Source organism: Rhineura floridana, chromosome 4 (assembly GCF_030035675.1).
Source record: "Rhineura floridana isolate rRhiFlo1 chromosome 4, rRhiFlo1.hap2, whole genome shotgun sequence".
Lineage (NCBI taxonomy): Eukaryota > Metazoa > Chordata > Lepidosauria > Squamata > Rhineuridae > Rhineura > Rhineura floridana.
The window spans coordinates 92,814,212-92,842,158 of record NC_084483.1 but is presented as its reverse complement, the minus strand read 5'-3'; the positions used below and the strand labels follow the sequence as shown (position 1 = coordinate 92,842,158).

Genomic DNA, 27,947 nt, shown 5'->3' with positions numbered 1-27,947 from the left:
TGTACACCGCCCAGAGAGCCCTTGGGCTTAGGGCGGTATATAAATTAAATAAAATAAATAAATAATAAATAAATAAATTGAGTGTAACAGAATGACCAGCAGAGCTCCCTCGGAAGATCTTAAAGTTCGGCTTGGCCTGTACTTCGACAGGCAATCCGCTGGTTAGCTATCATGACAAAAAACGCTGGGATAGATAGGCACGTGCGGAAGATCCAAGAAGGATGTTCTGTTAACAAGACCGGACTGAAAGCTCAGATAAGATTCTTCCGCTCAGCTCGTGAGATCCTTGAAGTATTGCGCCACAGCGTCCCCCTCCGGCAGAGAGCCGCGGTATAGATCGATTGTTTCGGGAATCGGCCCAGCGAACTTCACAGGCTGGTCTCAGTTGTGGCAGGCCGAAGAAGCCGACCGCCGATCTTTCGGCAGCGGCTTTTCTGTCCACCCTACCGGACGATAGAGCGAAGTGACGTTTAGCGCATGCGCCTCGTGGGACGAACCTACTCTCAGCCGCTGCTCCTCCTCCCTGCTCTCGAGCCCAGGCCAACGCTGCCTGTCGCACCTCGCGGGTGCTGAGGGGAGGGGGCTGCCGTCCTGCGGGCACTGACAAGGGTTGGGGGGGGACGGTGCGCCAGCGCGGCAGGCCTCGGGGAAGGAGCGGGGCGTCTCCGGCCCGCCGAGCGGTCACAATGTCTGGCGTGGGAGTCGGCTCCTGTGGGGGGTCGGGCTCAGGGGCCTGTGGCGGGGCGGCGGCGGCGGCTTCCTCCTCTTCCTCCCCTGGTGGAGCCGCCGCTGCCGGCCTGTCGATGTTCCGGTGGCTGGAGGTCCTGGAGAAGGAGTTCGACAAGGCGTTCGTGGACGTGGACTTGCTGCTGGGGGAGATCGACCCCGACCAGGCGGACATCACCTATGAAGGGAGGCAGAAGATGACCAGCCTGAGCTCCTGCTTCGCCCAGCTCTGCCACAAAGCGCAGACGGTCTCCCAGATCAACCACAAGCTTGAGGTGAATTTGGAAGGAAAAGATGGGGAGAGAGTAGCTTTCCTCCCTGTTGGGAGTCAATAGTCAAGAAATCAGAAGAAGGCTGGGAGGGCAGCTGTGAGAGAACTAGGAAAGGTCCTCAAATGCAAAGATGTATCACTGAACACTAAAGTCAGGATCATTCAGACCATGGTATTCCCGATCTCTCTGTATGGATGTGAAAGTTGGACAGTGAAAAAGGCAGATAAGAGAAAAATCAACTCATTTGAAATGTGGTATTGGAGAAGAGCTTTGCGGATACCATGGGCTGTGAAAAAGACAAATAATTGGGTGTTAGAACAAATTAAACCAGAACTATCACTAAAGCTAAAATGATGAAACTGAGGTTATCATACTTTGGACACATCGTGAGAAGACATGATTCACTAGAAAAGATAATAATGCTGGGAAAAACAGAAGGAAGTAGAAAAAGAGAAAGGCCAAACAAGAGATGGATTGATTTCATAAAGGAAGCCACAGACCTGAACTTACAAGATCTGAACAGGGTGGTTCATGACAGATGTTCTTGGAGGTCACTGACTCATAGGGTCGCCATAAGTCGTAGTCGACTTGGAGGCACATAACAACAACAATGCTTTCAAAATCAGGGCTGTGGAGACGGAGTCGTGGAGTTGGAGTTGGTAGCAATTTTGGGTGGAGTCGGAGTTGGTAGAAATCTTACGACTCCTTCATAAATGGCAAATGTATATTAACTAGTAATAACACGTTTACTGTAGTAAAATGGTAGCACAAGGCATTTCACCACCACCATGTGAATCCAGAGCTTGGAAAAGTTACTTTTTTAAACTACAACTCCCATCAGCCGGAGGGATTGGGCTCGTGGGAGTTGTAGTTCAAAAAAGTAACTTTTCCAAACTCTGGATTCATGTGGTGGTGATGAAATGCCTTGTGCTACCATTTTACTACAGTAAATGTGTTATTACTAGTTAATATACATTTGCCATTTATGAAGGAGTCGGACAGTAGAAGAATAGAGGAGTCAGAGTTGAAGGTCTGGCGTACCGACTCCACAGCCCTGTTCAAAATCATGTAATAGAAAATTGTGTTTTATAGCAGGGGGTTAGACTTGATGGCCTTATCAATGGCCTTCCAACTCTGCTATTCTATGATTCTATATAGTTTTCTAGATTTAAGAGTCCAGATATTTAGATGTAGTGGTTATTACATGGTAATCTGAGATGAAAATATAACCCATTGCCTCACTGTAAATCAGTTGTGGAGCGCATGCTTTGCATGCAAAAGTTTCCCCCTTCCATTAAAAGCAGATGGCCTCCCTCTCTCTCAAGGATAGCATACTGTTTTAAATCTTTTTAATAATACAAATGTTGCATTTTAACTTTTTAAATACAAAATGTAGAAGTACCAATTGTATTTTCTACCTCAGGTAGCAAAACACCTTTGGCTCAGGGAGGAAGCATGCTGAATAATTGGTTTGTTTTCAGTGGAAGCTATTAATGTCAAGATCTGATCTTAATGTATATGTTCATGAACAGTTACAGTTACTTACTTTTTAGCACTTTCACACATTATAAACCTGTATGATTATGATGTAAGGAGTATGAGCTGAAGCCGGTTTCACTAAAGAAGAAATCTGCAGAAAAGATAGTATCCTGACTCGTGTGCATTTCTATAGCTTGGTGAATCTAGTGCCTGCTGGGGCCTAGTTTTTGCCCTATGCGTGCACTCTCAAATTAGGGACAATGCTAGAAATATTGAATGTGTGTGCATTCAGACCAGAGCAAACCATGGTTTGATATTTAAGCGTGCAGGCAATCTTGAACTTGTGTACTTTCTTCTCCCATTCCTGCATACAGAAGAGGAGCCAATTAGAAGCTTCTGATTACAGCTTTATAAAATTGTGATTTTGTAGGTATAGATGGAAGAGTGATGCAAATCACAGAGTAACGCTTTATATATATATATTTAAGGGGAAAGTGTGAAGCAATTCTAAAGCTTCATTAACTTTCCAATAAACAAGTTACTTTATGTAAATACTTCTCCCTTTACTCTTTTTCTTAACTTGTATTTGTAGTTCACCTGTGGCATTGATAATTCTTCTGCAGACATACCAGTTTTTCAACAGTGTGAATGAGTATATGTCTAGTGCATATATGTGAAAGTAAATTTCTATCCCATCTGCTTGGCTATGCTCCACAAACATTTTAAAAAATACAGCTACAATAACAATGTAAATATACTGCCTTCAAGTCGATTCCGACTTATGGGGACCTTTGAATAGGGTTTTCAGGAGGCTGAGAGGCAGTGACTGGCCCAAGGTCACCCAGTGAGCTTCATGGCTATGTGGGGACAATAAAGTGAGTCAATATCCTTGTGAGGTAACAGAAACTCAGTTGAAGTGTGTGCAAATTGTCTTAATGAATTTAAAGAAAATGGAAAACAAGTGGGTAAATATTCATTTTGGAAAGTGTCCAAAACAAAAAATGTGGCATTTTTGTAGTTGAAAAGTAAAAACGTGCAAACTCATTTGAAAGGAACCAAAATCCAATAAACTAAAAAGGTCTGCTTACAGACATGAGTGCTATCAAGTGTCTGAAATATTAAGATACAACTGTCAATGCTTCAGTGAAATATTTCTCTGAAAATTATAATTTGTGTGTATACACACATTTTGTGTCGGAGTCGTCTTCAGTCTTTCCGGACTTAAGACCTACTTTATTACCAACTTGGAACTGGAAATTATATCTGTCTTCTCCCAAATATACCATCTCTTTTTCAAATGCACCAACTCCCATGTTTGATATTCGGTTATTGGAGTGTAGGACTACCATATTATCTTTCTTGGCATAAAATGTATATTGTGGACAGATCAGAGAAAAGAGAAACACTTAAATTGCAGGTCTGTGTTCAGACACTACAAAAATCAAGGCAGGGGCAGGGAATCTGGCTTGCCAGGTGTTGTTGGACACCAAATCTCATAAGCATATACCAGCACAGTGTAAGCAGTGGAGCTTGAAGAAAAATAGTACAAATGTAGTCTATATTATAAGAAGACAAAAAAACTTTTTTTGTTTAACTTAGTTCAGGAACTCTTGTAATTTTTTTATTGATTTGCATTGGTAATGTAGCTTGTACTACAGTAATTGCAATATACTATGGAAGATTGTAATATTGTATTCTGTCAGGTCAGAAAAAACAAAGACCTAATGTTACAATATTGTGCTGCTAAATCCAAATTATAAGTACAATTATGAACAAGATAGTAGTTACAAACAACAAGCAAAAAACAAAAAACAAACAACGATAGTAAGTAGTAGCAGGCATGGGTATGAGCATGTTTGAAGAACTGAATCAAGTTGGTTATTGTCGTTCAGCGACAGTTGTAGAACAATGCTGTACAGATTAATTTTACTGAGAACTTCTTGTTGTTGTTATGTGCCTTCAATTGCAGAATTTTACTGTGGTGCAGAAAATTTCATCCAGATTATGACTGTGCCCAAAAGAAATGTTGGTAGTCTGTTCTATTTCTTCAGATGGAAAATCTTCTCATTTCACCAGAATAAGTCTGCTAGATCCCTCAAGAGGAGAGAGAAAATCAGTTAGGACTGGAAGTATTTAGATTACCATTAATTAAGATTAACATATTGGGACTGGGCCACAGGGTAGTGGACTTCTTCGCATTTATTGCCCTAATTTGTGCACTAATTCTCATAGTAATATTTAAGGACTTACAAGCAGAGATAGGATTGAAAATGAAATTGAGCCTAATTGCCTGGGTTGGAAAGAGTGAAAGTCTGCACACCTATGGCCACTACTGGAATATGGCCCCTGGAGGGTTAGCCAAGATGAAGTGTGTCCAAAAAAGATTCCCCACTCGTGTCATAATAGCTTCAAATATTGGAGTTAATGTTGCTACCAATTCAACCGTCTTAAGCTGTTAAATTTTCCCCTCTGTGGCTAATTCCAATGTAACTTCTTCACATGTGATGACCTAAGATAAGAAGCTGCCTTAAACTAGGTTAGACTTATTTCTTTGTTGTTGTTGTTATGTGCCTTCAAGTCGATTACAACTTATGGCGACCTTATGAATCAGCAACCTCCAATAGCATCTACTGTAAACCACCCTGTTCAGATCTTGTAAGGTCTGTGGCTTCCTTTATGGAATCAGTCCATCTCTTGTTTGGCCTTCCTCTTTTTCTGCTCCCTTCTGTTTTTCCCAGCATTATTGTCTTTTCTAGTGAATCATGTCTTCTCATGATACGTCCAAAGTATGACAACCTCAGTTTCATCGTTTTAGCTTTAGTGATAGTTCTGGTTTAATTTGTTCTAACACCCAATTATTTGTCTTTTTTGCAGTCCATGGTATCCGCAAAGCTCTTCTCCAACACCACATTTCAAATGAGTTGATTTTTCTCTTATCCGCTTTTTTCACTGTCCAACTTTCACATCCATACATAGAGAACGGAGATACCATGGTCTGAATGATCCTGACTTTAGTGTTCAGTGATACATCTTTGCATTTGTGGACCTTTTCTAGTTCTCTCACAGCTGCCCTCCCATCCTAGCCTTCTTCTGATTTCTTGATTGTTGTCTCCATTTTGGTTAATGACTGTGCCGAGGTATTGATAATCCTTGACAAGTTCAATGTCCTCATTGTCAACGTTAAAGCTACATAAATCTTCTGTTGTCATTACTTTAGTCTTTTTGACGTTCAGCTGTAGTCCTACTTTTGTCCTTTCCTCTGTAACTTTCATCAGCATTTGTTTCAAATCATTACTGGTTTCTGCTAAGAGTATGGTATCGTCTGCATATCTTAAATTATTAATGTTTCTCCCTCCAATTTTCACACCACCTTCATCTTGGTCCAATCCCACTTTCCGTATGATATGTTCTGCGTACAGATTAAACAAATAGGGTGATACAATACACCCCTGTCTCACACCCTTTCCGATGGGGAACCAATCGGTTTCTCCATATTCTGTCCTTACAGTAGCCTCTTGTCCAGAGTATAGGTTGCGCATCAGGACAATCAGATGCTGTGGCACCCCCATTTCTTTTAAAGCATTCCATAGTTTTTCATGATCTACACAGTCAAAAGCACAGGGTGATTTTCTTCTGAAATTCCTTGCTCCGTTCCATTATCCAACGTATGTTTGCGATATGATCTCTGGTGCCTCTTCCCTTTCTAAATCCAGCTTGGACGTCTGGCATTTCTCGCTCCATATATGGTAAGAGCCTTTGTTGTAGAATCTTGAGCATTACAGGCATACCCCACTTAACATCACTTCACTTAATGTCGCCTCGCTATAACATACATGCTCCATATGCCTGTATTTCTCCAGAAACGCAGCGCAGCAGCAGAGGCTTTAGTGTGTGGGGGTGGGAGGCGTGATCGCGATCAGCTGGGAGGCGCGGCAGCGCAGCAGCAGAGGCTTTAGCGCGGGGCTTTGAGGCTCCACATGAAGGAGAGGTAAAAAAAGTTTTAAAAGGTAGTGCTTCACTTTAAGGACATTTTTTGTTTACATACTCGCTCTGGTCCCATGGAGTACGTTAATGTGAGGTATTACTGTACCTTACTTGCATGGGATATTAAAGCAATAGTTCGATAATTACTGCATTCTCTGGGATCCCCTTTCTTCGGAATTGGGATATATATTGAACGCTTCCAGTCTGTGGGCCATTGTTTAGTTTTCCATATTTCTTGAAAGATTTTTGTCAAAATTTGGACAGATTCAGTCTGAGTAGCTTGTAGCAACTCTATTGGTATGCCATCTGTTCCTGGTGATTTGTTTCTTTCAAGAATTTTAAGAGCAGCTTTCACCTCACATTCTAAAATTTCTGGTTCTTCATCGTATGGTTCCTCCGTGAATGAATCTGTCATCCTGGCATCTCTTTTATATAGTTTTTCAGTGTATTGCTTCCATCTTCCTTTTATTTCATCTCGGTCAGTCAGTGTGTTCCCCTGTTGATTATTCAGCATCCCTACTCGTGGTTTAAATTTCCCTTTCATTTCTCTAATCTTTTGGAATAGGGCTCTTGTTCTTCCCATTTTGTTGTCCTTTTCTATTTCTATACAATAACTATTGTAATAGTTTTCTTTGTCCCTACGTACTAGTCATTGTATAGTTGCATTTAGGGTTCTGACCGTGTTTCTATCTCCTTTTGCTTTTGCTTTCCTTCTCTCTTTAACCATGTTAAGAGTTTCTTCAGTCATCCATTGAGGTCTTTCTCTCTTTTTAACTAGAGGTATTGTCTTTTTGCATTCTTCCCTGATAATGTCCCTGACTTCAGTCCATAGTTATTCCGGTTCTCTGTCAACTAAGTTGAAAGCCTCAAATCTGTTCCTTATTTGATCTTTATATTCTTCTGCGATGTTATTTAAATTGTATTTTGGCATTATGAGTGCTTTGTTCTTCTTTAGCTTTACTCTGATTTTCGACACAATCAGTTCATGATCTGTACCGCAGTCTGCTCCTGGTCTTGTTTTTGCAGAAATTATGGAACTTCTCCATCTTCTGTTTCCAATTATATAATCAATTTGATTCCTATATTGACCATCTGGTGATGTCCACGTGTACAGTTGTCTTTTTGGTTACTCAAAAAATGTGTTGGCAAGAAACAAATCATTGGCTTCACAGAATTCAATAAGTCTTTCTCCTGCTTCATTTCTGTCTCCTAAGCCCCATTTTCCCACAATTCCTAGTTCTTCTCTGTTCCCTACTTTTGCATTCCAGTCCCCCATGATTATCATCATATCTTGTTTTGGTGTGTGATCAATTTCCTCCTGTACTTCTGCGTAAAATCTCTCCAATTCTTTTTCTTCTGCGTTTGACATTGGAGTGTAGACTTGGATGATGGTTATGTTAATAGGTTTCCCATTTAATCTCATTGATATCACTTGCTCAGACCTTGCATTGTAGCTCCTAATTGCTTTTGCTACATCACTTCTCACTATTAAAGCAACCCCGTTTCTTCTTGATTTCTCATTTCCTGCATAAAATATTTTGTAGTTGCCTGACTGAAAATGTCCCATTCCTGTCCATTTTAATTCACTCACGCCAAGTATTGTTATGTTGATGTGTTCCATTTCTTTCTTGACAATTTCTAACTTTCCCTGGTTCATGCTTCTCACATTCCATGTTCCTATTGTGCGCGTCATACAACTCCGGACTCTCCTTTTGCAGCTGTGCGCATCACCCTCTGGGCTTCCTTTCGGCTTTGACCCAGCTGCGCCATTAGTCACAGCACTACTCATACTTGTCCTTTGTTCTTCCCCAGTAGCCGGTGAGTGTCTTCTGACCTGGGGGTCTCATCTTCCAGCACTATCTTGTGTTGCATTTTGGATACTCTGTTCATAGGGTTTTCATGGTAAGAGGTATTCAGAGGTGGTTTACCATTGCCTTCCTCTGAGTTTGGATGCGTCTTAGTCTGGTGTCTCAGTTTTGACCATTCCGCTTTGGGTGCCCCTGCTAGGAGTCCAGCCTCTTGGTCTAGACTCCTGACGGTATTGCTCTCAGCTTCTTCAACACTCTCAAACCCCCTCACCACGTTAAGGTGTGCATCCTAAAGGGGGCTTATTTCTTTATCTAGCTTAATATTGTTTATTCTGACTGGCAGTGTCTCTCCAGAGTTTCAGGTGATAATCTTTCACATTACTGCTACCCATTCCTTTTTAACTGAAGAGGCCAGATTGAACCTATGGCCTTCTGTGTAAAAAAGAGTTTTTATTTAAAACCTTAGGTAGATTTGAAGTTCCAAAACTATATTGCAAAATTAGGATATGGCTTTAATAAGCCACATTGTCTCTCTTTAGTAACATTAGGCTTTAAGACAGAACTTAGTTATTCCACACTGATATGACCTTTCTCTTGTGGTCTGAATAATTGGTTGTCATCAGTTCCTAAGGTTTCTTCAGCATGTTTGTGGGGTTTTTTTGCAGTACAATCCTATATAACCCAAGTTAACAAATCAGATTGTATCCAGTGGTGGCTTTCAGCTTGTGTGAGCTCAATTTTTGCCAATCCCTTATGTACTGTGGCCCTCTATGCCATCTCTCATATTGTTCCAGAGGCTCCCCTGATCCTCAGTAGCAGCTTTTGAGGGGCTCCAAGGGGCTGTCGTGAGAAGGGAGAATCAGCAGTGCCTTACACGAGTGTTTTCTGATACTACAAAGCTACTATTTGATAAAACCAATTGAAGCTTAAATTATTAATGAATATATACCCTGCCTTTCAACAAGAACTCCCACAATCTTTGCTAATAAAAATACTTTTCTATGAAATTCAAGTACTATTAATGTTTTACAGATTAGTACATTTTTTTTCCAAATTACATATCTAACCTTTGTGTAATAATACACAAAGCCCTAAACAACGTGGGTCCAGGAACACCTTAAGGGCCACCTGAGCCCTCATATCCTAGCTTTGTTACTGAGATAATCCCATAACTCCAAAGCCCAACTGGCCTCAACTAGAAGCTGGGGCATTTAGTGTCACCAATCCCATGTTGTGGAGCCCTGTGCCAGCAGAGATTCAGCAGACATTTTGAAGACTTTTTTCGGCCAATAGGCCTATTTGGTAGTTTAATTTTCTTTTAGACGAGCCAGTCATTTTTTGTGATTTGCATTGCTTTATGTTACATTATGTTGTTCCCCACCTTCAAATTTTATGTCAGTGGGTAGTATATAAATACTTTTATAAATAATCTAAATGTTAATGTTATACTTGATTGGCATCCTGTTTAGTTGTAGAAAAGATACACTCTCTTGTTCTGTCAGTATTCAGAGTGACATTGCAAATGTATGTGGTTTGGGGGGGTGCTAGTCATTATAGGGAGGAGAAGATTCTGTGAGATGACCCTCTATAAAGCTAACCTGTTTCAAACACCCAGTCATTGCCTCTTCTGAAGTAGCTTTTAATGAATCCATTTCAAATCAGCAGCATGGTGGGGGTGGGGATGTCCATCACTATTAAAATTGGTTCTTCACACAGTGTTTATGGTAGTGCTCACCTGATACAAGAGGTGAGGCACTCTTTCTGTACACACTATCTCATTGAAGGAGGATCTGGTTCACCGCTTTTAAAACAAAACAGGAGAGATGTGTATTCAGGCAATAAAGAGGTTCTTTTGAACAGCATTTTGAGAATGAAATAAGCAAAAACAAAAGCAAAAAAACAAGTCTGAAAGGTCTTGTGCAATATGCCTGCAGAGGAAAAAGCTGACTTTGTTGGTGTTCACAGTTTTCTTTTTAAGGACATCATGAATGCTATGTGGGAAGCAATTGACATCTAAATGTTTTGTTTTGTTACAAATACAACACTTTTAAAGAAACACTACAAAATAGAGAGCATGTAGAATGGGCAGGAGTAAAGGGCAGCAGTGGTGCCTGAAGTAGCCATACAACCTCATTCCAACACTTGCTGTTGCACAGATGTGTGAAAGTGGTTGTTTTCCAGTTAATGAAACATTGTGAGTTGTATTTAATATAGCACTAAGAAGATCATTCTATCAGTGCAAGCATTTCTGCTTACTTGACAGAACAATCTCCCCTTTCTTCCCCTTGTGCACTGTTCTGGGGGGTTCTCCCAGCCCACCAGAGCAGATTTGGGGAGGGCCTAGGGACATGTCAAGGGACAACCCCATAGTGCTAGTGGGAATCTACTAGCATAAGTTAGTTGAATATGGCCCTGTGTTTTGAAAGTGCCAGGAAAATGTGGTATTTCCACAAGATTATACTACTCCGAGGAAATATATTATTGTAACCTGTTAGAAATGAATATCAACTATACATTTGTTTCATGACAATGGTGCTTTTAAAGCTGTTCTTCTAGACTTCTGATGAGTTCCATCACACACATATGCGCACGCACTCGCACTCTTCAATGTGACCAGTAATAGACAAATTGCTAGGGAGAAAGCATGTCTGTCATTACCAATCTTTTCCTACAATGCAGAGTTACAAGTCAATGTTGAGTGTATCTCATTTTCTGTGAGATAACAGCTGGGCGTAACAGGGCTGGCCACTAGTGGAGACTGATCCTAGTACAGGACTTGGAACTTTCTTTCATATATAGCTGGTTGTCCCCAGAATCTGGTAATGAGAGTTAACCTGGTAGTCAGAGTTAACCATTTTTAAGCTAGCGGGCACAACTGAATCTTGTAGTGAATCCATAAGTAAATCATGTAATATGTGAAAAAGTATGTTTTTTATTGTCCTGAAACAACTGCCAGTCAGCTTTAGTGAATGAGCCTGAGTTGTTGTATTATGAGCAGAGTGAAAATTTTCTCTCTTTTTGTTCCATTCATTATCCTACAAGAATCAATTACTGGCTGAGTATAATTTCCCAATTTTCTTTCAGAACCTAGCACTTCCAAAATGCTACCCAGCGGGTCCCTGAAAGTTCACGTGACTGCCTTGGAAATAGTTAGATTGACAAGCAGGATAAAAAATCTTTTAAAATGTTATTTATTAAATTTATTAGTTGCTTTTCTTTATAAACATGAGCCCAAAGTGTCATGCAATAAGAAGATTAAAACCAATATAAAACTAACACAATCTTTTTAAAAAAACACAGTACACAGATGAAATAGCGGAACAGCCCATCCCCTAAAAGAGGCTACAATTCAAAAATCCTCCAAAAAATTAAGAGCCGAATACCTGGGAAAAGAGGAATGTTTTTGGCTGGTGCCTAAAGATAGATAATGGTGGCGCCAGGTGTGCCTCTCTGGGGAGAGTGTTCTGTAAGCGGGGGCCACCACTAAGAAGGTCCTTTCTTGTGTTCCTATCCTCCACACCTTCCTCGGAGGAAGCACACAAAGAAGGACCTAAGATGCTTAACGCAGGGTCCAGGTTAGTTCAGATGGAGAGAGTCGGTCGTTGTGGTACCGAGGTCCTGAGCTGTATAAGGCTTTATAGGTCAAAACCAGTGCTTTGAATTGAGCCTGGCAACTAATTGGTAGTCAGGGCAGTTGTGCCAGAATTGGTGTTATATGCTCAGACTGTCTTGCCCCGGTGAGCAATCTGGCTGCTGAATTCTGCACCAGCTGTGGCTTCTGAACTGACTTACCCCCCATGTATAATGCATTGCAGTAATATAACCTAGAGGTTACAAGAGCGTAGACAACAGAAGTCAGGCTATCCCTGTCCAGATAGGGTCATAACTGGGCCACTAGCCAAAGCTGGTGGAAGGCACTTCCTGCCACGGAGACCACTTGAGCCTCAAGCGACAGTAATGGATCTAGAAGTACCGCCAAGGAATGCATTTGCTCCTGAAGAGGGAGTGTAACACCATCAAGAGCAGACCACATCCCCTCCATTTGGTCTAGGGAACCACCCACTAACAGTGCCTCACTCTTGTCTGGATTGAGCTTCAGTTTATTGGCTTCATCCAGTCCATTACCAATGCAAGACATCGGTCTAGCACATCCACTGCTGCATCTGCAGATGTAAAGGAGAGGTAGAGCATATTGCTGACAGTGTAGTCCACATCTCTGGATGACCCTACTCAGTGGTTTCATGTAGATGTTAAATAGCATGGGGGATAAAATGAAACCCTGAGGAACCCTGCACTGAAGGCCCCATGGGACTGAACAGTACTCCCCAAGCATCATCTCTGAATGTGACCATCCAAGTAGACTGGAACCATTGCAAAGCAATGTGATTCGTCCTCAACTTGGACAGCTGCTCCAGAAGAATACCATGGTCGATTATACTGAAAGCCACTGTGAGATCAAGGAGGATCAATAGGGACATATCCCCCCTATTTCTCTCCTGGCAAAGGTCATCACACATGGTGACCAAGGCAGTTTCTGTGCCAAATCCGGGTCTAAACCCTGATTGAAATGGATCTAGAAAATCAGTTTCACCCGAGAGAGCCTGGATCTGGCCTGCAACTATGCGCTCCAGAACCTTGCCCAAGATAGCTATTAACTATATCTTTTAAAATTGTATTTTATTTATTTCCCCTCTGTGATTTCTGCAGTAATGAATGTACATATATCATATTTATAACAGCTGGCAATTTCTTTTCCTGTTTAGTTCAGAGAAAATCAGTCCTGCTAAACAGTTGTAAGAAACAAGTCAATTTCTTGGCATTTGACTTTCTGTTTGCAAATCATATATCTAGGCAGTGTTTGTCCAAGATAGGAATTATAAGAGCAAGAGTTGCTCAGTCATCCTTGTTTGCAATTGGAGGAGTGGCTCTTCTAAACTCGTAACAATGAAAGAGCACTCAACATAAAATAAAATAGTGATCATGAATTACAGCATATCATCATTTAGACCATGGTAGGCCTTTTGTCTCTTGTGGTGATACACTAAATGGGTTATGCTCCAGTTTAACAATCCTCAGTGTAAGTGGAGGTTAATCTTCTCCCCCACCCCACCTTCAGAAGTAACCATAAATTTAGTAAAGAGTTAAGATAAAGGTGAGTACATACCTCCAGTCTTTCCAAAAGCATAATAAGGTGTAGAGGATTTTATTACATGCCAGTACGAATAAACAAACAGGGAAATGTCTATGAATTTTGGATCTACAAAAAATGAAATAAGACAATTTTCTGAAAGATCTTTTAAAAGCAGTCAAAAGAATTGCCTGTTAGCTGTGTTAAAATATTACAGGTATGAAGCAAATAATCTATTTCTTACACCCCTAATCCCCTGTTGAATATTGAGGCTTACTAGATACACCAAAAGGACTCTTACATTAGGAAGTTTATATTTTACATAACGGGGTTAAAGTGAATACCCAGCTAGAGGTCTTTCATTGCTGAAATAAGATTATCAGCTAGAAGTTATACTAAAACTGTAACTGTCATTGACCTTAGAATTCTTTTTCCCTTCTAATGTGTAATATATTTCTGTTGCTGATGTTTCTGATTGGTTGTGCCAAACATTCCATATATTGTATAACTCAGTAGGTCTGTTCCTTAATTCTTAAAAATCTTGGTGCACATTCCCAAAACCAATTCATGTGAAGAAGATGCTCCTTGACAAACATACTATGCCTGTATGATGGGGAGGTTAAAGTTTATTAAAAGGGTGGAATCTTCTCACTTTTTTGTGTATTGCTTAGTATTCTGATCTGTATTACTGAGTATAGAACCAGGAATCATAATTTATTCCAGACAAATCAAGGTGGTATGTACAAAGTTTGCTTTGTATATTTTGAGCAAGGACTCTGCATGCTTAGCAAGCCAAAAGAAATAAATATATGCCAAACTGATCAAGAAATGCATTTAACTGGTCATATGCAATTGATTTGTACTAATGGTAACTGATCCATTTGATCAGTTTACCCCGAATGGGTTCAGTTTGTGTTTAGGATGGAGGGAGCTTATGCAGATTAAAAAACCTCCTTAAGTCGTTTTGTGAATATACCTTCTGGAGGAACCCGTGATCTCTTTTCTTTGGTCCAAGGGCTGATGATTGAGACTAATCTGAAGGGCAGGAAGTATTCAGGGTCAAAACTTTTTCTTCTGTTTTGTTCTGTAGACTTTTTAATCATGTGAACTATTGAACAATGTATCTTCTAGGCACAGCTGGTGGACCTGAAGTCGGAACTGACAGAAACACGGGCTGAAAAGGCAGTATTAGAAAAAGAGGTGCACGATCAGCTACTACAACTCCATGCCATCCAACTTCAGCTCCATGCCAAAACTGGCCAGAATGTTGACTCAGGGGCAATAAAAGCAAAGTTGGTGAGTACTAGCTTAAGAGAAGATATTTTTTTAGTGGGTTTGTTACACCAAACTAATTTATTTTTGTGTGTTTTTAGAATTCATCTTCCATCTTTAAATATATATGATTCATCTGGTTGGCTTACTAAGACTACAATTCTAACTCCATTTGCCATGTTTAGGATTGCAGCCTAAGAGACTGTTAAAGCAACAAGTGGTGTTCCACACCAAAATGGGGACCCCCCCATACACAAAGGATGTGGCGTTTCAAGGGAATTACAACTGATATGTGAAAAGCAAGAATGTTTTTAATATCTTTATTTCCTTTGCTTTATAATAACATAACATGAAGGCATGAGGGGATTTTTTTTTTAAATGAGGAATGTCAATGAATATCTCCAAGCTTTAGTTTTTGGGAGCAGGGAAAGCATGCCTCCAAAAGGAGAGGTGAGTTTTCAAGGGCCCTGAACTTCCTCTGCCACTTAGATCGGTCTCTGAATGGTAGAGAAATCTCTAGCTTACTTTATTGTCCCTTAACTCGGCAGTGGTGCAGAAACAGCAACAACAGAGACTTTTTTAATCCTCTTGGTCTCTATAATAATAACAATAACAATAACAATAATAAACTTTATTTCTACCCCGCCCTTTTTCCAATAGGACTCAGAGCGGCTTACAACTAAAAACAACACCATTAAAACATACAGAGTATATTATTAAAAAAGAATTAAACTATGAGAAAAATTAAAACCATAAAATATAGGTTAAAAACAGCGGACAATTTAAAATAATAAAATCATATAATGTAATCACCAAACCTATGACACTTAATCCTGGTTGTTCTCTATCCCAAATGCCCGTTGAAATAAAACAGTCTTTACTTGTCGCCGGAAAGACGGCAAGGAGGGAGCTGATCGCACCTCACTCGGAAGGGAGTTCCACAGCCTAGGGGCGGCCACCGAAAAGGCCCTATCTCGTGTCCGCGTCATATGTGCTTGCGAAGGTGTGGGGAACACAAGAAGGGCCTCACCTGAAGATCTCAAATCCCAGACAGGTTCATGTAGGGAGATACGATCTGTCAAATAGTCTGGACCTGAGCCGTATAGGGCTTTGTAGGTCAAAACCAGCACTTTGAATTGTGACCGGAAACAAGTTGGCAGCCAGTGGAGCTGTTGTAACAGGGGAGTTGTATGGTCCCTGTAACCAGCCCCAGTTAGCACTCTGGCTGCAGCTCTTTGTACCAATTTAAGTTTCCGAACAGTCTTCAAAGGCAGCCCCACGTAGAGCACGTTACAGTAGTCTAAGCGGGATGTAACCAAGGCATGCATCACCCTAGTCAGATCAGGTAGCTCCAGGAACGGGCGCAGCTGGCGCACCAGTTTTAATTGGGCAAATGCGCTCCTGGATACAGCAGCAATCTGGGCCTCCAAATTCAAAGCTGAGTCCAAGAGTACACCCAAACTGCGAACCTGAGACTTCAGGGGGAGTGCGACCCCATCCAGCACCGGTTGAATCCCTATTCCCTGATCTGCCCTCCGACTGACCAGGAGTACCTCTGTTTTGTCAGGATTTAATCTCAACTTGTTTGCCCTCATCCAGTCCATCACTGATGCCAGACACTGGTTTAGGACCTGTACGGCTTCCTTGGCTTCAGGTGGAAAAGAGAAATAGAGTTGAGTGTCATCGGCATACTGATGGCACCGAACCCCAAAACCCCGGACAACCTCTCCCAGCGGTTTCATGTAGATGTTGAATAACATGGGGGACAAAACGGAACCCTGAGGGACCCCATAGGTCAATGGCCAAGGGGTCGAGCAGGAGTCCCCCAGTACCACCTTCTGGGTTCGGTCCTCCAGGAAGGATTGGAGCCACTGTAACACAGTGCCCCCAAGTCCCATCTTGGCAAGGCAGCCCAGAAGGATACCATGATCAATTGTATCGAAAGCCGCTGAGAGGTCCAGTAGAACCAGCAGAGACACACTCCCCCTGTCCAGTTCTCTGCATAGGTCATCCAGCAAGGCGACCAAAGCCATCTCTGTCCCATAGCCAGGCCTGAAACCAGACTGAAATGGATCCAGATAATCCGTATCATCCAGGAATCTCTGGAGTTGGGCGACCACCACACGCTCTATTATCTTGCTTAAAAATGGAATATTGGAGACTGGCCGGTAGTTACCTAGTAAAGAGGGATCCTGGGAGGGCTTTTTCAGCAGTGGTCTTATAACTGCCTCCTTTAAGCATGATGGAATTCTGCCTTGTAGAGAGGCATTAACTACTCCCCTGACCCAATCGACCAGTCCCCCTCTGGTACTTCTAATGAGCCAGGAAGGGCAAGGGTCCAGTACACAAGTGGTGGCACGCGCCGCTCCAAGGATCTTGTCCACATCCTCGGGTAGAACAAGTTGAAAAGAATCCATTTTAATTGGATAAACAGGCGCCGAGGTTACATCCTCAGAGACTGTATCAATTTTAGCGTCCAAGTCACAGCGAATCTGAGTGACTTTGTCCGCAAAGTGCCGTGCAAATTCTTGACAGCGGTCTGCTGAGTGGTCAGAATTACCCTCACGGGGGCTGGAACTTAAAAGCCCCCTAACCACTCGAAACAGTTCTGCTGGATGGCTCCCAGCAGACGCAATGGAGGCCGAGAAGAAAGATTTCTTCTTAGCCCGTACTGCCTCAGAGTAGGCCTTCAAATAGGCTCTAGTCTGAGATCGATCAGCTTCGCTCTGAGTCTTCCGCCAACATCGCTCTAGTCCCCGTCTCACACGCTTCATCACCACCAGCTCCTTGGAAAACCATGGAGCCGGTTTGGCTCCACTCCGAAAGAGGGGACGCTTGGGAGCGATCGTGTCCACCGCCCTGGCTATTTCTCTATTCCAGAGGTCAACCAGGGCTTCGACAGGATCGCCTGCCAAGGTGACAGGAAAATCTCCAAGAGCCATCAGGAAACCATCCGGATCCATCAGCCTCCTGGGACGGACCATTCTAATCGGTCCCCCACCCCTGCAGAGGCTCTGAGTCCCAGTGAGTCTAAACCCGACCAGGTAGTGATCTGTTCATGACAACGGAACCACCGCAAATTCTTCCACACCAAGATCACCGTCATCCCGACCAACACAGAAAACAAGGTCGAGGGTGTGACCAGCAACATGAGTGGGGCCAGATACTACTTGGGACAGACCCATGGTTGTCATGGAGGCCATGAAGTCCTGAGCCACTCCCAACAGAGCAGTCTCAGCGTGGATGTTGAAGTCACCCAATACCACAAGCCAAGGGGACTCCAACACCAACCCCGAGACTACTCTGGCTAGCTCAGGTAGGGAGACTGTGGAGCAGCGGGGTGGGCGGTACACCAACAGAATCCCTATTCTGTCCTGGCCACCCACCCCTTCCCTATAGACTGCTGTTCTGTGCAAGCTGACTATGATATGATAGAGTGCAGAACTTTTATGTATTATTTAATTTAAGGCATATTATTACAACAATAAGTATTTCTTTTAAAAGTTACAATAACATAAAAAAGACAGCTTGTTTAAGAAGAATCTGTAGCTGTTTCTTCTCCTGTCCCCTTGGGTGAAGATGGCTCTACTGCAGATGCCCTGTGGTGACAGTTAGAGGAGGGAGGGAGGGGCCACTATGGCAGCTGGATGGTGACAATTCCTCAGCTTCTTTTCCTCTCCCTGTTCTTTGTTCTGGTAGTAGTAGTCTTTCCAAAGGCTCCTGCAATAGCTGATGGAATAGATAAGAGGGAGAGAGGAGCAAAAGCCACCTTTATGACTCTCCTGCCCCTACTACTGCTTTTGTGCCACTGTCTCATTAGGGAAAGGGAAGGGGGGAGTATTCTTGGGGTGGTGGTGAAGAGTAGCAGAGCCAGGTGTGGGTGGGGCAGTGCCTTGTGAGCCATCAGATTGTCTCAAACTTTTGTCAGCCCCCCCCCCCAAAAGAGAGAACCCTAAAAGATTCCTAGGCAATCAGAGGAGAGTCTTGGAGAGCTTACCAGTCATTAGTTTTTGTGAATAATTTTGTGTTTGCACTTTAATTTATTTACTCTGCATCCCTAACAATAGCATCAGAGTAAGCCTAAAAAAAGGAGTAAGTCTGGTAAGTGGGATTTATTTCTCTGGAAGCATATATAGCAGGGGTGGGAAACCACTAGCCCACGGGTCAAATTTGGCCTACGAGATCTCCTTATTTGGCCTGCCAGGCTGATTCAGCCAAACCCACCTGTCCTATACCTGACATCTCTCCTATGAAGTCATGTGTGGGACAGGTAAGGAAGGCAAGGCTTGACTAAAAGAGGTTGCAGACATTGCCAGTTGGCAAAACCCCTTGTGCACCACTTTGCAAGTGCCAACCAGCTGATGGGCACTTAGGAATGCAAAACGTAAGAGAAAATAAAGTATTTTAAATCTGGCTAAAGAGCCAGCTTTCTTTTGTCGTTTGGTGGTGATGCTATATATGTGTTTTTTAGTTACCCGATCCCTGCTAGTTCTTGTTCAAACCATATCAAAATGACATGCTAGTGTGATTAGCAGGCCATTTCTAGCTTTGAGCAGCTCCAGCAAAGCACTCTTATCTTCTCAGGAGGAAAAGAAGAAAATGTATCCACCCCATCAGTATTGGGCAAAAGAGTGTCCATCATCTCTTCAAAAAAATAAAATTGCTTGTTACAGTGCAGGTTTAGGTATATGCGTTTGCCCTTTACTACTGTTTTATGTCAGTATATATAGGGGGGAAATGAGGTAGTAAAATCTTGTGGAAATTGGTTCCTTTATTAAAGAACAGATGTCATTTATTTGAAGACATTCACCATTTCAAAGTGTGAAAAAGATTCAAGTTTCAATGAGAGAAAAGTTTTAGTAACATTGTTTTTTTTTTGTAACGATGGATACTACACTTGATTATTGCTTGGAATAAGAAAATTGCTTGGAATAAGAATTCTGTCAGTGTATGGCCTTCTTCTGTAAGTTTGATATTTTTGCTAGTATTTCTAATCAGAAAACTTTTTTTCTCTCATCTTAAGTCTGCCCCTTCTGTGGAGGATATGGTAAGTTCTCTGGCTGTCTTTATCTGTATTTAATGCAAAGCAGTGCGGTAGTTTTCTGCAGAGCAGCACATATTAGCCTGGACATTTAGTGCCAGTGAATTTAAGCTATTTTCTGTAGTTTCATAGCCAAGTTTCTGTGTATGTTCAATGGTGTTTTTAGATTTGATGCTATCTTTCACTCAACATGCATGTCTGTATTGCTGTTGTTGATTGCTATGACTAACATGAGAATTGGAATTGAGTCTAAACGTGGCAAGTTATTAAAATTTGATAGTGATCACAATCAGAGATCCAGGCTACTAACAACATGATGTGCTCAGGCTTTGAACAAAAGCAGTTGTGTTATGGCATGGCAGTCAGCTGTTCAAAAATAAAAAAGTCATGCAAAGTGCTGTGAATCCTAAAATAGTTCTCTGGTTTTTCTCCACTGTCCTAAGTCCTTTAAAAATTCCTATAAAAAGTATAATGTTTAATTGTTTTGCTATTTGATGGTATATTTAGGTAGTTTTTTATTCCTAGCTATCCTTCAATGCCTGCATTCCTAAAACCAATGGCACAGTGGTATATTTTTGTTCTGGATGCCATAGTAGATGTTCAAAAATTCAAAGCCAAAGTAGTTCACTAATGAACTCAAATCCTGTAACTCATAGATACTTATAAACCTTTATAAATCTTACTGGAATATAAGCAAGAAATAAAATCTGGTGAGAATGAGTGGGCCATTTTCATAAGTCTTTTAAATACAAGATGCATTCTCATGAATAGTGGGGTTTTTTCTGTATTTCTGTTTTGGTTAGGAAATGGAAATGGACTGCCTTCAAGTCGATCCCGACTTATGGCGACCCTAGGAATAGGATTTTCATGGTAAGCGGTATTCAGAGGGGGTTTACCATTGCCTCCCTCTGATGCTGAGAGGCAGTGACTGGCCCAAGGCCCCTCAGTGAGCTTCATGGCTGTGTGAGGATTCGAACCCTGGTCTCCTTGGTCATAGTCTAACACCTTAACCACAATGCCACACATCCTTTTTCTGTACTTCTTACCTTCCAGTGGTCCAGACAATGGTTGATCTCCATTCTGCCCATTAGGAATGAAGAGAATAGAGAGGAAATATGTTCTATCTCTTTACTTTCTCTGTTACAATATGCATATTTAATAAAGTTCTCTCATGGCCAGTCCTATTTCTTATTTTATATATATATATAAAAAGTCCCAGTCTCTTAAGTCTTTTGATGTCTCTGTTTTTCCTCTGGCAATTAGGCTTAGAAAGTTAAATATAACTGGGAACCACAATGCTGGATATTATTTTTTTGTGTTTAAAAATGCTTTGTTTTTAAAGAGGCATTTTAGTTTCATCAATGCATTTTAAAAGCTTATTATACTTTGTAAAAAATCTCTAATTTTAGCCAAACTGGATGCTTATAAAGCCTTTCATCCTCTTATTTGGAGCATTTTATTAAGCACTACTGTGCTGTATTCTTCTAAATTAGCTGCTGCATCATCAAAACACCTTCATATGATTATAGTTTGAATATATCTAATTTTTTCTCTATGAGTAGCTTTCTAGATTTACCCTCAAATTGCCTTGTGATGTGAATAGATATGTGGACAAACTGGACTGGTAAGACTCTTTGTGGCTTGGAACATTTTTTGTTCTCATTTGCAGGACTGGTAAACATGAATCTTTTGTAGGTAATAACCTCTGACTCTATATAAAAGTTAACATCAAATATTGCAAGGCTACAGTTTTGTGTTATGGGTTTTTTTTCTGTGAAACTAAAGATTAATTGATACACTTGCAGTTTTCTTATCCATGCAATAGGAATGCTTAGCTTGCAGCTAGATTAACCAGATTCTTTTCTTTGCCAGGAGAGAGAACTGGAAGCCAACAAGAAAGAAAAGGTGAAAGAAGCTCAACTTGAAGCTGAGGTGAAGCTGCTTAGGAAGGAAAATGAGGCACTTCGTCGACACATAGCTGTGCTGCAGGCTGAAGTATATGGAGCAAGGCTCGCAGCCAAATACTTAGATAAAGAGCTAGCCGGAAGGTGTGTATAAACTCAGTTACTTGTTAGGAGTTAACATGTATTACCTCAGGGTATTTCTGAGGACCATATAGGGAATGTGGAAAAGTATAATATAAGAACTCTTTTATCTGTGCAGGTCTGAACTGCTTTAAAGGCACTGTAGTGGGAGAAGAAAAGGACCATGATCCCCAAGCGGGGCCGGCACCAGAGGGTGGCCAGGTCGGGCCCTGGCCAAGGGCCCCTGAAACCCAGAGGGGCCCCTGAAGAGCCCCTTCTTAGGGTGGGAGGGCAGTGCTCCTGTTCCACAATCCATGACAGTGTTGACTCCCAACCCTGCTGCAGATCACAGAGAGGGAGCTGCCAGCCCCCTCCCTACAAATCGCACAGGCCCATGATGCCTGTCCACATACCCCACCTACCTTTCTTGTTGTAGTGAATACTGTGCGTGCTGCGCACACATACCTGCCATCAACCAAGATGGCAGTGGAGGCTTCCCTAAGGGGCTGATGCCCCTGCTGCCATCTTGGTTGATGGCAGACGTGCGCGTGTAGCATAGTGCGCATGCATGCCATCAACCAAGATGGCAATGATCAGCCCTTAGGGAATCTCCTGACATCATTTTGGTTGATGGCAGCTGTGTGCATGCAGCACGTGTAGCATTCATGTTGAGGTGATGGGAGAGGTAGGTGTGGCATGCGGGCAAGCGCTGCGGGCCCAGGGCAGGCTGGTGCCCAAGGGCCAGCTGGTACCCAAGGGCCCAGTCATTCCTGACTCTGGCCTTGGCTCCAAGGATGCCCCTAGGGAGATGTGGCTTTGAATGGGATATGGATGATTTAGTGATAACATTCTGAAATCTAGTGGGCGGTCCCCCTTTCTCCAGTCTTAAGCGTTGGAGGGGGGTACTTTTTGTTGGGACCATGTGTGGGCTTACGAGAGAGTGGTTTTTGGGTTTACGAGAGAGTAGTTTAAATACTCTGTCCTCACTGTACTTCTGGTCATGATCTCTCTCCCCTGTCTTACTGCAATCTACAGGGGGAAAGGGGAAGAAACAAACAGACACAAAGACAATGCTGTTTGGAAACAGACGGTTAAAAGCGATAGAGTAGATTCTTAGAGTGGGGAAATAAATCATAAAGAAAGAAATGGACAGACCAATCTAACCAGCCAGAGTAGCAGCACGATTGGCCATCTACACCGGGTGAACTTAACACAGTTACTCCAGTGAGGGTGTGTTTTTTTTGCGCTCTGGAAATAAACTAAAGCTGAACAGGTAAAATGTGAGGGGGGAAGTGTTACTAATGACGGCTTGGGTCCAGGCTATTTGTCAGATCACATTGCCCTCTATGTGCCTGCCCGGACCCTGAGATCTTCAGGAGAGGCCCTTCTTTCAATACCTACATCCGCACAAGTACAACTAGTGGGAATACGAGATAGGGCCTTCTCGGTGGTGGCCCCTAGGCTTTGGAATTCCCTCCCTAGGCAGATAAGAATGACTCCTTCCCTGCAGTCCTTTCGCCGACAGTTAAAAACTTTCTTATTTCAGCAAGCTTTGATTCCGAAGGCGGCCAAGGATAGGCTCAAAAGGATGTTATATTGTTCTTGCCAGTTTATTTTTTAAATATTCTGATTTTATGATTATGTTTTTTAATTATTAGAAACAGTTTAATGCTATTTTAAACTAGAGTTCATTTTTTAATTATATCTGTTTATACTTATCATTTTTGTATTATATGCTTTTATTTTTGATAGGTTTTTAATTGTATGTGTCTTTTATCTGGAAGCCGCCGTGAGTTCCAATTTGGAAAAAAGGCGGGGTATAAATAAAGTTAATAATAATAATAATGCAAATACCCCTTAAAAAGTGAGTGAACAAAGCATGACTATTCCTTAGTAAATGCCAAATGTGGAAGCAGTCTTAAGTCTAGTTGCAGAAGGGTAGCATATGGCACTCTTTTTTTTCTTTTTGTATTCCTGCAGTGACTTTAAACCATTTGATCACCTCTTTAGTGGACTTGAGAACCTGATGCTGAGAGAGCAAAACAAAGAGTAGTTCATTGTATCAGTTCACACATATCATGTTCTTTTCTCATTATGTAGGGTTCAGCAAATTCAGTTGCTAGGCAGAGATATGAAAGGACCTGCTCACGATAAACTCTGGAACCAGCTAGAAGCTGAAATTCATCTGCACCGACACAAAACTGTGATCAGGGCATGTCGTGGTCGTAATGACCTAAAGCGACCCATGCAAGCACCCCCAGGACATGTAAGTTTTCTGTTCTTATCATTTGTCAACAAAATGTTTGCACCTTATAGAAATCTATACTATATATATTCATTCATCCATTGCCATTCTATGTTGAAATTCTTATTTTGGCTCAGATAAATGTGGCCGAAGTGTGTGTAAAGCCTGCATTTTCCTTCTTTGTTCCTAACTCATCTCAACAGTCAAGGGATAACCTGCTGAAATGTTGAAGTTGTACAAATGGAACATCAGGGATAGTTATGATATTCTGTATTAGAATTTTAAATAGGTGAATCTTGGTTGGTGAATTAGGCTGCAATTCGAAACCCACTTACTTGGGAGTAAGCCCCACTGAAGTCAGTGGGACTTACTTCTGTGTACACATGGTTAGGATTGTGCCATAAATAATAGTAAACAGTTATCCAACATTAAAAGGTGTACAGCATTTGTATTCTGATCAGTCTTAATTTATAGATGTGAGCATTGTATTAGGCATTCAACTTTCATATTCTTTATAATGTATGTGCCACTTTCGGCTCCTTAGGAAGGAAGCGTGGGATATAAATAAATAAATTAAATACTTGTACTAAAATGCCCAGTTCATTTTTGAAAGTGGTGCTACACATTTTTATCCCATCCTGCCTCCCAAGGAGCTCACAATAATATTTAATTTTCACAATAACCCTATGAAATAGGGTAGGCTGGGATTTAGTGTCTGGGCTGTGATTATCATGTGAGCTTCATGACTGAGTGGTGATTTGAACTCTAGTCTTTCCTGTCCCAGTCTAACACTCTATCCTCTGTACCACACATTGAGCCATCTAAGCTCTTGAACTTAAAAACTGTTGTAAGGAGGCACTGGAACACTTGGAAAGGAATGTATTTTTTGTTTAATTTCTTTATAATGCTCCTGCCTCTAAAACTGGGCTCTGAAAATAACTTAGAGAACTTCCAGTTAAAATACACTTATGGGGCTGGAGCTTGCAGTGCCCGTTACTCTGCCAGTGCAGGGGTACTATGGAATGGAGAGAGAGTGGTGGGGACTGCTACCAGCCTCTTATACCCGATCCAGCTGGTAGATGGAACAACAGGTAGTTGTCCTTCAGCTCTTGGAACAACCTTGTGACTATTAGTATTAGGACAATAGTCCTACTTGCTTTTTTGTGCCCCAGATCTATTTAGGTCTGCCTGTCTTGAAGTCCTCATAGCCATTGTAGCAAAAACTTAGCTAGTGCCACATCAACTAGAGTCTTGAATACGGTTGAGATGCATGTTTCTTCTTCTTTTATGTAATCTCTGTGGTGGTTTTCTTATCATAGCAATATCTATAGCATTCTATATTTTGAGATTCTTTTGTCTGCTGTAATAATAGTGTCTTATGATTTTCCTGAAAACTTTGAGAAAGCATTTTCATAAATGTTTATTTTTTGAAAACTAGGATCCAGATTCCCTAAAGAAGAGTCAAGGTGTTGGTCCAATCAGAAAAGTTCTGTTGGTTAAAGAAGATCATGAAGGACTGGGCATTTCAATTACAGTAATATTTGCATTTATTTTCTTCTTTTTATTCCCAGGATTCAGATGCTTACATTTTCTTTTGTATTTCCTGCATGCCATGCTGGCCCTCATTATCTATTTAAAATGCTTGGTTTTTGTACACTTTGGTAAACGCCAGCGAAATACACAAATGTTTCATTATACTTGTGAAACCTTCACTACAAATACTGTATAAACTGCATTAGGCATCACAAATGCAGAACAGCAAATACTTACTGCCACCTTGGTTGAAGAGCAGCATCTGAAACCTGCCGTGAAGCACATATGCACTGTTATGCTATAAAACATTTTGAAATTGCTGAAACCTCTGATTTGTTAAATGTTGTTGTGATAGGGTGGAAAGGAGCATGGTGTTCCCATCCTCATCTCTGAAATTCACCCAGGTCAGCCTGCTGATCGATGTGGAGGTCTGCATGTTGGAGATGCCATTTTAGCAGTAAATGGAGTTAATTTGAGAGATGCCAAACATAAAGAAGCTGTAACCATTCTTTCCCAGCAGGTATTTTATTTTTATATCATGAATACTGGACTGTGATGCATTTGATGGTGTTTCTTCTATAATTTGGGATGGGTTGGATATTCTGAAGACGTGTCTCATTCAGCATTTTGACCAAATACTGCGTCCCTTAGATGTATAGAAATCAAGCAGTAAGAGGAAGACTTTATTCATTAATCGGGAGCATGCAGATGCACAGGGAAGAGCCATAGCTCAGTGGTGTGGCACATGCTTTGCATGCCAAAGGTCTTGGGTTCAACCCCTGGCACCTCCAGATAGGTTTGGGAGAGATTCCCTATATCTGAAACCCTGGAGAGCCACTGCCAGTCACTGTAGACAACCCTGAGCTAAGACGGACCAATGGTCTGACTCAGTATGTGGCAACTTCCTATGGTCCTAAGGCAGGGCAAAGATTCTGAGTAAGGTCTTGTTCTTAAAAGTAAAAGTTTCACTAGTTGGAGAGTCCTGAAGTCTCTTAAAATTGTTTACATTGTCATTTTTAAAAACAGTTTTCATACATAAAAGTCAACTAAAGCTGAGAAATAGTCCATGCATTTTTGGCCTTGATCCAAACTGTCCAAAAAGACCTCCAAAATGTTGTTATTTCAACAAAGATTCTATGGATGAATATGCTCTTACAGGCCTTTATCGCAAGACTTAACATTTGATCCAACTTTTTTCATATTAGGATTATTTTTTACTATTTGTTGTCTAGCTATTGTACACTTTGAATAGTTTTTAATGAGTGTTTTTAAATTTTAATAGTTATAATGCAATAGGGGAGAGCCTGGTAGATGAGCTTCAGATCAACATGTGACTAAGTGAGCTCCTGTTGAACTGATGATGAATTTATTGCTCTGAGCCTTATTCATTTAAAGCAATATCATGCCACTTTACACAGTCATGGCTTCCCCCAAAGAATCCTGGAAACGTTAGTTCGTAAAGGGTGCTGACAGTTGATAGGAGACAACTCCTCAACTCCTATTCTCTTCACAGAGCTACAATTCCCAGAGTTTCCTGAGAAGAGGGATTGATTGTTAAAGCAGTCTGGGAATTGGAACTCTGTGAGGGGAATAGGGGTCTTGTAACAACTCTCAGCACCCTTAAGAAACTACAGTTCCCAGGATTCTTTGGGGGAAGTCATGACTGTTTAAAGTGTCATAATACTGCTTTAAATGTATCATGCTGATGAGGTCTGGTATAAATCAATTCCATGGAACTGCTGTTTATATTGGCATTTTCCTTTGCTTTCCATACTGGGCTGCCCCTTGTTAGAAACAACATAATCTTCATTTTGGTATTTTAGAGAGGAGAAATTGAGTTTGAAGTTGTGTACGTTGCTCCAGAAGTAGATTCAGATGATGAAAATGTAGAATATGAGGATGAGAGTGGACATCGTTATCGTTTGTATCTTGACGAATTGGAGGAAGGTGGAAATTCTGCTTCCAGTAGAAAAGATGGAAGTGGAGATGTCAAACAATTGCAAGGTAAAGTGTGTGGGGTTTTTAAGGTAATTAAGATACAATTCAAGTAACACTCTTAATGAAGGCTTTGTAAATTTAAATTGTTTCAGTGTCACACTTCTGCGTTAGAAAATGTTACATATAAAATGCATTTTGCAGCCTTATCCCTTTTCTGATGCTTTGGAGGATGGGATGAACCTACAGTTGTGTCACAAAACACAAGGTTAAGCTGTATAGTTCTTGGCAAATAGAATGATTCAGCTGTTTAGGATCAAGATGGTAGTCATAAATTTTCCTTTGCTGTTTCTGTCACAATATTGCTCTACTTTCCTACATTTCCATAAAAGTAGACTTTGGTCTTGAATTTGGGGTGCCTTAATTCTGCAGTTGGCAAAGATTGCATCTTTATTCTCTGTTGAAGGTATGCTCTTCCTGTCCTCTTTCTTGGTGACTAT

General features: G+C 41.4%; 1 protein-coding gene across 2 annotated transcripts in view; it reads left to right on the top strand.

The window, feature by feature from the left end:
- The first annotated feature begins 502 nt into the window (after window positions 1-502).
- GOPC (golgi associated PDZ and coiled-coil motif containing) overlaps window positions 503-27,947 on the top strand; it is a 32,336-nt gene continuing 4,891 nt past the window's right edge. Inside the window, exons 1-8 of one of the 2 annotated variants that reach the window (XM_061623694.1) lie at window positions 503-1,001; window positions 14,529-14,693; window positions 19,693-19,716; window positions 21,583-21,758; window positions 23,835-24,000; window positions 25,418-25,513; window positions 25,868-26,032; window positions 27,336-27,516. In XM_061623694.1, the coding sequence (XP_061479678.1) occupies window positions 687-1,001; window positions 14,529-14,693; window positions 19,693-19,716; window positions 21,583-21,758; window positions 23,835-24,000; window positions 25,418-25,513; window positions 25,868-26,032; window positions 27,336-27,516 (1,288 nt within the window). In that variant the 5' untranslated portion in view covers window positions 503-686. The remainder of the gene's footprint in view (window positions 1,002-14,528; window positions 14,694-19,692; window positions 19,717-21,582; window positions 21,759-23,834; window positions 24,001-25,417; window positions 25,514-25,867; window positions 26,033-27,335; window positions 27,517-27,947) is intronic. The other variant, XM_061623695.1, reaches the window with a different exon arrangement.